General features: G+C 37.0%; 1 protein-coding gene across 4 annotated transcripts in view; it reads right to left on the reverse strand.

The window, feature by feature from the left end:
• The window catches only part of CAGE1 (cancer antigen 1), a 66,492-nt gene that overhangs the window by 6,338 nt on the left and 50,637 nt on the right, over positions 1-9,517 (reverse strand). For all 4 annotated transcript variants that reach the window (XM_045584239.1, XM_045584241.1, XM_045584240.1 and 1 more), the window contains 3 exons: positions 8,629-8,733; positions 6,108-6,178; positions 1,079-1,147 (listed from right to left, as the gene is read on the reverse strand). In XM_045584239.1, the coding sequence (XP_045440195.1) occupies positions 1,079-1,147; positions 6,108-6,178; positions 8,629-8,733 (245 nt within the window). The remainder of the gene's footprint in view (positions 1-1,078; positions 1,148-6,107; positions 6,179-8,628; positions 8,734-9,517) is intronic.

The following is a 9,517-nucleotide window of genomic DNA, read 5'->3' on the forward strand; positions in this document are numbered from 1 at the left end:
CTCAGACTTATGCATCTCTCCTCTGGTGGTCACTTGATATTTCTTCATCAGCTCTGAAGATTTGTGTGTTCTCTTTAAGCTTCTTGCTGCTGATACCCTTCTAGATAGCCTTGAGTAGAGCCCACAACAACTCAACTCTCACTTGCATGGTTCTTAAGAAACTGTCGCATATATCCTTTGTGCTCATCAGAATCTCAGGGAGAATAGGCCACCCCCAATACAGCCCCTCTGTCCTTTCTCAGCCACAGGTGCTTTATTTAGCTTTCTCAGGCATGAGTGAGTCACTGATCCTGTTTCCCAACTCTTAGGAAAAGCATTTATTTCCAAGCTCTTTAGGTGATCTCCTGAAACCTCTTCACAAGCCTTTAGAGAAAAGAGGTACAATTACTTAGGGGAAATGGGAGCTCACAATCTGACAGAGTCAAAGGAATCTCTTCTCTCATCTTCACTCTCCACACTTTTTATATACCGAATGTAGATCTGGCCAAAGAATATGAGTTATGAAACAAATTCTTTGAAATTTCCTACAGAATCCTTACACATGGGGAAAACTCATTCTCATTTTGAGAACTAGTAAATGTTTTATTAGCACCTCAGGAATTAGGCCAGGAAGAGCCTGATTTTAAAATCCTACTATGGTCTTAACCCCATTAGGTTTGCAAATATACCTTGTAGCATCAAATACTGAAAGATTATAAGAGTTAACATTAGTGTAAGAAAATCTGGTCATAAAATCTGTTATGCTATATGTTTATAGCAGGGTAAGCTGTTTTATTGTAGACAAAGTCTTAACTCATAATCTTTATAGTACCTTCCTTAGAAGTGATCTGAAATTCCATGAGGACAGGGAACCTGGCTTTCTAATTCAGATCCTACAAAAAACATTTATCAAGCAACTGTTTTATGCCAGGCAAAAAAACCTACCCCCCAAAACAAGCACTTTCATAGAATATATTTTTAATCTTTTAAAAAAATATTTTAAAAAGTTTTAAAAATTTTATTACTTATTATTATACATATATATTTTACTATACATATATTTGAAAATTAAAGACATTATTTATTTTAAAAAAATTACCTTGGTTTTCTGGCTTTATCTTTGGGCCTCCTAATTAGATCTTCCAGATGTTTATTTCTCTCTTCTAAACTGGAAAAAGAAATAATTCAAATTTAACTAAAATTGACTTTTCTAAACTAATATTTTGTAGATTCATTGGAGGGTTTGAGTAGATAAATTCAAATGTGACCTATCTGTTTCCACATCCATCCTTCTCACTATATGGGTAATTGAGATTATTTCAAAGCAACTCACATTATTTAATCAGTTTTTCTCTTTATAGGTACCAGTGGTGATAAAGGAGAGAAGACAGCAGTAACATTATAAAGTGACATTCAGATAGTCTTCTCTTTACAGGGTGGGTAGAGAATTGATTTCTCTGTATGTGTAAACCCAGCATGATCCTGGCAACAAAACCCCTGAACCGTGAACTGCTTTGACATGGGGAAATGTGTAAGAGTGTTACAGGAAGGATCAAAGCATTCAAGTGGCCTATAATACATTACTTGTGTTCTGTTTCTATGGCTTTTAGCAAAAGAGGTAACTAGTGGGTTCCCTTGTGCCCCTAGGAGGAAAAATTAAATTAAGATAGTCTCCTCCCAAACTCACATTCCCATCCAGGGAGGATTTATTATTACCCTGTGACTGCTGTCACAATAAACTTGGTTGCTTCAAACAACACACATTTATTCTCCCATCGTCTGGAGGTCAGAAATCTGAAATCAGTTTTACTGGGCTTAAATCAAGGTGTCTGCAAGGAAATGTCCCTCCGGAGGGTCCAGTGTTGGATTCTTTGCCTTGCTTTTTCCATTTCTGGAGGCTGTCCTCATTTCTGGGCTCATGGCCCCTCGATGCATCTCCTTTCCCCCCCCTTGCTTCCATGGCCACATTGCCTTTTTCTATCATCAAATTTATTTCTGCCTCCCTCTTGTATGAACAATTATGATTGCATTTAGAGCCTGGGTGGACAACCCAGGATAATCTCTCTATATCAAGATCCTTAATTTAGCCCTAACTGGTTTGGCTCATTGGATAGTGCATCGGCCTATGGACTGAGGGTCCTGGGTTCTATGTTGGTTTGGGCTCAATCCCCAGTAGGGGGCGTGCAGGAGGTAGCCTATCAATAATTCTCATCATCAATGTTTCTATTTCTCTCTTCCTCTCCCTTCCTCTCTGAAATAATTTTTTTTTAAAGTCAACCTTAAAAAAATATTTAATTTAATCAATTTGCAAAGTCTCGTTTCTCATATAATGGAACAGTAGTAGGTTCTAGATATTAGGATTTGGATATCTTTCAGGGCTATTATTTAGCCTGCCATAGAAGGTAAATAAACCCTGGGGAACAGGAAATTCTATTGCAAGGGTTATAACCTCAAATGCTTATGGGAAAGTCAGGCAAGTATATGATTAAAGCCAGATAAATGTGGATTAGGACAAACCAGGGATCAGATCTTGCCCAAGGTTGCCATATGGGAATGTTGCAGCAATGATGTCAGATATTATTTTTAAATATATATATTTTTTTAGCTGTTTCTAAGATCCAAGGCAGATTGTGAAGATAGTGGTGTAGGTAAACACTGGTACTTGCTGCCTCCCACAACCACATCAAAATTACAACTAAAATACAGAACAACCATCATTCAGAATCACTTGAAATCTGGTTGAATAGAAGTCCTACAACTAGAGCAGTAAAGAAGAAAGTGCAGTGAGAATGGTAGAAGGAGCAAAGGTGCAGAATGGGCTGCTCCAACACCCATGTGTGGCATTTCTTTAATTAGGAGGGATATCTCTAAGGCCTCCCATAAGAAGCAGGGGTTTCCAGTCCCACACCAGCCCACCAGCCCAGGGTTCAAAACTGGGAAGAGAAGTCCCCAGCAGGGATTTTGGCTGAGTGAGTGACATGAGAGGCTGCTGGAGTCTCAGGTATTCTTCTTAAAGGCCCACATGAACTTACATGGTCTTGCTTTCTCTGAGTTCCAGTGCTGTGCAGTGGCTTTGGGGGAATTCAGGGGCATATGGGGAGGAACTGGATTGTTTGGCATCAGGGCAGGAACTCAGGGGCAGCTTTCTCCCAGACAGGGCTGCTTGCAAGAATCATTGTTCCTATGCTGGGACCCCCCCACCCCCACCCCATCACAGAGCTGACTGGCAGCCATATCTGAGTTTCCATCAGCATGGCCCACACTATTCTCTCGGCCCTGAGGAACCACCCCATCTAATTTGCAGCCCATCCCAAGCTGTTTGCAGCTGCTTTTCCATATTAATGGCCTGTCCTGGCTCAGACTGCAGACTTTGCTAAAATCTCTTAAACAAGCAGCACCTGGAGGTAGTATACCCCAAACCTAAAAAAAAAAAAGCCCAAGACCCAGCACTAGCACCAGTCTTCCTTGCTTCACAGCTGGGCCTCACCTGGGTACTTCCTAGCCCAATACAAATAGCAGCCATCTGCAGATCTTTCTGTAGCTCCTGTTCAGTGGCCCTACGCAGTGGCTGACTTTCCACTTCCTGGGAGGCCCCAGAGCCAGTAAACCCAGTGGAAAACTTCAGACCATATCAGATTACAACTTTATACATCCACAAGTGACACACTCAAGGGGCAGGCTCAGTAAATACCAAAGCCCTGCTCCATAGAAGTGTTTCCTGCACAGCAGCTCTTCCATTGTAGATACAACTGCTCCTCCCAGCCAATTAACCTGGAGGTCAATTACTCCCAGTGAAACCAACAGCAATCAAGGCTCAACAAAACAGTGCATAAAGCCCACACAGGGATACACTGAGAGTGCCAGCTCTGGTGACTAGGGAGGTTGAGCCACTAGGCCCTACAGGACACTTATTACACAAGGCCACTCTACTAATTCCAGGAGCCATGACAGCTTATCTAACACACAGAAACAAACATAACGAAGCAGTCAAAATTCAGAGATAAAGAAACATGTTACAAATGAAAGAAATGGAAGCTAGCAAGTTACTGAATACAGAGTTCAAATATATGCTTAAAAGGTTACTCAGGATATTAATGAGAGCTTCAAGAGGTTTTATGAGACCTTCAAGGAACTTAGTAAGACTTTCAAGGATCTTTGTGAGAATGTCAAAGACATAATAAAAGACCAATCAGAAATTAAGCATACACTAAGTGAAATAAAGAATTACTTATAGGGATTCATCAGTAGAGTAGAGGATTCTGATTTGGAGTGTAAGGAAGCAAAAAGAAAAAAAAAATGAAGATAGTGTAAGGACTCTCTGGGACAACTTCAAGCATACCAACATTCACATTATGCGGGTTCCAGAAGGAGAAAAAAAGAGAACAAGATAATTGAAAACCTATTTGAAGAAATAATAATAATAAATCTATTTCTTTCCCTAACTTGGTGAAAGAAATAGACTTACAAGTCCAGGAAGCACAGAGAATCACAAACAAAAGGGACCCAAAGAGTCCCACAATGAAAATGCCAATTGTTAAAGACAAAGAGAGAATCTTAAAAGCAGCAAGAAAAAAGCAGTTAGTTATAAGGAAGCACCCATATGACTGTTAACAGAAACTTTGCAGGCCAGCAGGGAGTGGAAAGAAATATTCAAAGTGACCTACAACCAAGATTACTCTACCTATGAAATCTATCATTTATAATTGTAGGTCAGATAAAGACCTTCACAGACAAGAAAAGGCTAAAGGAGTTCATCACCACCAAACCAGTACTACATGAAATGTTGAAGAGCATTCTAGAAGAAGAAGAAGAAGAAGAAGAAGAAGAAGAAGAAGAAGAAGAAGAATTAGAAGAAGAAAATGAACAATAAAATGGCAATCAATACATATCTATCAACAACTGAATCTAAAACTCAAAATAAATGAACAAGAAATCTAATGAACAAAATAAACTGATGAATAAAATAGAACCAGAGGCATGGAAACATAGAACAGACTGATGAATCTCAGAGGAAAGCAGGGGGAAGGGTAGGAAGAGATTAACCAAAGGTCTTATATGCATATATGCATTACCTATGGACACAGACAATAGGATAGTGAAGACTAGGACTGGGTTTTGAAAGAGGCAGGTTAGAAGGGATCAATGGGCAGAAAAAGGGGACATGTATATTACTTCCAACAATAAATATTTAATTAAAATAAACACCACATTGATGTTAGAGACACATCAACTGGTTGCCTCGTGCATGTGCTCGGACTAGGGCTGGGAATCGAACACACAACCCTTCAGTTTATGGGGGTGACATTCTAACCATTGAGTAACCAGCCAGGGCATGGGGATGCTTGAGCTCCAGAAATAGCCAGCACAGTATAGATGAAATCGGAGGAAGGATCAAGGAAAAGTATATCAGAAATGAGGGTAATAAATAATTGGAAAAACTTTGCAGAATTTATAAAGACCAACTCAGGCCCAGCCAGCATGGCTCAGTGGTTAAGCATTAACCTATGAACCAGGAGGTCCAGGTTTGATTCCCAGTCAGGGAACATGCCTCAGTTTCAGGCTAAATTCCCAATGTGGGGCATGCAGGAGGCAGCCAATCAATGATTCTCTCTGATCATTGATGTTTCTACCTCTCTCTCCCTTCCCTTCCTCTCTGAAATCAATAAAAATATATTATAAAAAACACACACCACCAATTCAGGAGTGTTTTAAACTAAATCTCATTCTAATGAGAAAGTTTATTTGGTACTTGGTATATGTATTTATGTCTCATTTGGTATACATTCAAAAACTTTTTGTGAATAAATCCTAAGTATTTCATGATTATTTTAATTGAATGCCATGGCAATATTCTCCAAAAAATTTGGATGTTTCTCACTAATTCCTTCACCCACTCCTCTTCACTACCTTCCCTGAAATCAAAGTGAACTCTGATAAGAAGATGAAAATCTGGTGATTCAAGTAGTTTAGACATTCAAAGATTAACTAAATTATTGAAAAGTGATCTTAATTTATAAAATTACACATTTTCTTCTAAAAGTCTAAGGAAAAATAGTTTAGCAAGCCAGAGAGCAAAATAAAATTTTGTAAATGTTTACAAAATTAAAAGTTAAGCTCTTTCAACTTACTGTGCAATCTGGGAGTGAGATATCTTGAGCCGTTGGTCAGCACATTCAATTATTTCTTCATATGATGTAACCTTGAAAAAATAAGCTAAAAATTTATTCTTTGACAAATTCTAGAATTTTTATTTAAAAAATTTTTAATCTCTACAAGTTGAGGTTCAATTATATGACTCCTGGCAATGAAAGTCTTACAGTAAGCAAAACATCTTCCTTATATTTTGAAAACAGCAATAGAAATGGAATTATATGTCTATTCATCATGCAGAAAGTGAAGTGTCAAAAAATGAACAACTGTAATGAGTCAACTATGATCCAGCTATCTTCCTGACAAATGGTGTATTATCAATCAATGGATATAGTTCATTTGGTTAAAGTTAACGCAGTTTTTATTTATTTATTTATTTTAAAAATATATATTTTATTGATTTTTCACAGAGAGGAAGGGAGAGGGACAGTGAGTTAGAATCATTGATGAGAGAGATTCATCGACCAGCTGCCTTCTGCACAACCCCTACCAGGGATGTGCCTGCAACTAATGTTCATGCCCTTGACCAGAATCAAACCCGGGTCCTTTCAGTCCACAGACTGACGCTCTATCCACTGAGCCAAACTGGTTTGGCGTTAATGCAGTTTTTAAAAGAGATTTTAGCCAAAACTAGTTTGGCTCAATGGATAGAACGTCAGCCTGTGGACTGAAAGGTCCTGGGTTCGATTCCAGTCAAGGGCATGTACCTGGGTTGCGGGCTCATCCCCAGTAGGAGGTGTGCAAGAGGCAGCTGATCTATGATTCTCTCTCATCGATGTTTCTAACTCTCTATCCCTCTACTTTCCTCTCTGTAAAAATCAATAAAATATATATTTTAAAAATCAATAAAAATATATTTTAAAAAAAGAGATTTTATTTACAGTGTATTAAGATATAATTTACATAGCACACAATTGACCCACTCAATGGCTTTCATGTAGTCAGATGTGTACATTCATCACAACAATCAATTAGAAAACATTCTCATTAGCCCACAAAAAAAACCCTCATATCCCTTAGCTGTCACTCTCCATTCCCCTCTGTTCCTCCAGCCCTGGACAACCACTAATCTACTTTCTGTTATAGATTTTCCTATTCCAGGTTTTTCATATAAATGGAATAACATAATATGTGACTGGCTTCTTTCACTTTGCATGGTGGTTCAAAAGATCATCTATATTATAGGACATATCAGTATTTCACTTCATTTATTGACAAGTAATATTGCACCATATGGATATGCCACATTTTATTCATTCATTCATCATCAGTTGATGGATATTTGAATTATTTTCACTTTTCACTATTATGAATAATGCTGCTATAAACATTTGTGTACAGCTTTTGTATGGACATATGCTTTAATTTATCTGGGCATATACCTAAGAGTAGAATTGCTGAATCATATTGTAAAGTTTTTAAAATATAGAATTGTGTAAAGGAAAAGTCACTTCTTTTTACATTCAAGATTGTTTTATATTAGTTTCAGGTCGAAGGCATAGTAGTTACATCACATATTTTACAAAGTGTTCCCCTGATATTTCCAGTGCCCACCTGGCACCATACATAATTATTACAATATTACTGACTACATTCCCTATGCTATCCTTTATATTCCCATGACTGTTTTGTAACTGCCAATCTGTACTTCTCAATTCCTTCATATTTTCTACCCAGTTTCCCACCACCCGTCCCCCTCTGGCAACTATCATTATGTTCTTTGTACCTATAAGTCTGTTACTGTTTAGTGTTTTCATTTATATTGTTCTTTAGATTTCACATATAAGTAAAATCATGTAGTACCTGTCTTTCTCTGGCTAACTTATTTCACTTTTAATAATACCCTCTAGATTTATCTATGCTGTTGCAAATGGTAAAATGTTATTCTTTTTTATTGCTGAGTAATATTCCATTTTACATTTGTACCACAGCTTTTTTATCCACTATTTTATTGATGAGCACTTAGGTAGCTTCCATATGTTAATGCAGTTTCTAAAAGCAAACTAGAACACTGATTTGGCAAGATTTAAAATTTACCCTCAAAATGAAATAGCAATATTAAGTACTGAAATTGCTGATAGCAGAAGGATAGATACAACTTTCTCTTTCTAACTTTCAGCTAAAAGGCTAATGGGGATGTTTTATAATGTCGTTACTAGGTAAAAGAAAGTCAATAGAATTGTGTTGTACCCCTCAGACTCGTTCTAGCTCCAACATTCTATTATTTTAATATTTGGCACAGTTGTTTTTAAATATATTTTATTAATTTTTTTTTTTTTTTTTTTTTTTTTTTTTTTTTTTTTTTTTTTTACAGAGAGGAGGGAGAGGGAAAGAGAGAGAAACATCAATCAGCTGCCTCCTGCACACTCCCTACTGGTTATGTGCCTGCAACCAAGTTACATGCTCTTGACTGAACAGAATCGAACCTAGGACCCTGAGCCAAACTGGTTATGGCTGGCATAGTTTTTAAAGGACAAATTTCTGTAAGAAAATTTGTACCTTTTTTATTAAGTTGCCTAGATGTTTTTGATACTTGTCATTTTCTTCAATGAGTCTGATGCAGTGGTCTTCTTTTGACTCTAGAAGATTTCCCAATTTTGCAATCTACAGAGAAACATAAGTAAAAATATTAACCTGGAAAGAACCAAAAAAGTATGAATGCTAAGAACAAATGTGAATGTGAGCTATTCTTTATTCAAATATTCTCCCAAACTGAGTTGTATTAGAGGTGAATCAAGAAATGGCTATAAACCAACACAGACAATAGTATGGTGAAAACTGGGGGGAGAGGAGAGTGGTGGGAGCTAGGAAAGGGTAAAGGGAGTCAAATAAATGGTAACAGAAGGAGACTTGATTTTGGGTGGTGAACACACAATGCAATATACAGATGATTTATTATAGAACTGCACACTTGAAACCTATATAATTGTATTAACCAGTGTCACCCTAATTTAATGAAGTTTTTTTTTTAATAAAAGAGATGCTGTGAACCAGATTCTAGTTAGAATACATCTAAAATAGAAGAGCAGAAATGTTCCAGCTTTTTTCCAATTTAACACTATTTAACAGCTTTGTAAATAATTAAACATCTGTTGGTGAATACTTATTAGCCCCAAATCTTCATTACCTTCTTTCCAGATGTAACTAATAGAAAGTAAAGCACTGATAATGTGCTTGATGATGCCTTTTCAGGTTTGATAAATATTCTCACTTGCTTTAAAAAAATGACTACTGATTTTTAAAATAAGGTTGAGCTCAAATATATGTCATATTCTGGACCATCATTTAACTTTTCATTTGCAGAAAACCCATTAAAAATTAAAAACTGTATTCTAATACTAACATCTAAGATTATCAGGAAAGGTTGTTCACAAATTCCCTTAGTAGT

This window comes from Pipistrellus kuhlii, unplaced genomic scaffold (genome assembly GCF_014108245.1).
Source record: "Pipistrellus kuhlii isolate mPipKuh1 unplaced genomic scaffold, mPipKuh1.p scaffold_m20_p_2, whole genome shotgun sequence".
In the NCBI taxonomy this organism is placed as follows: domain Eukaryota; kingdom Metazoa; phylum Chordata; class Mammalia; order Chiroptera; family Vespertilionidae; genus Pipistrellus; species Pipistrellus kuhlii.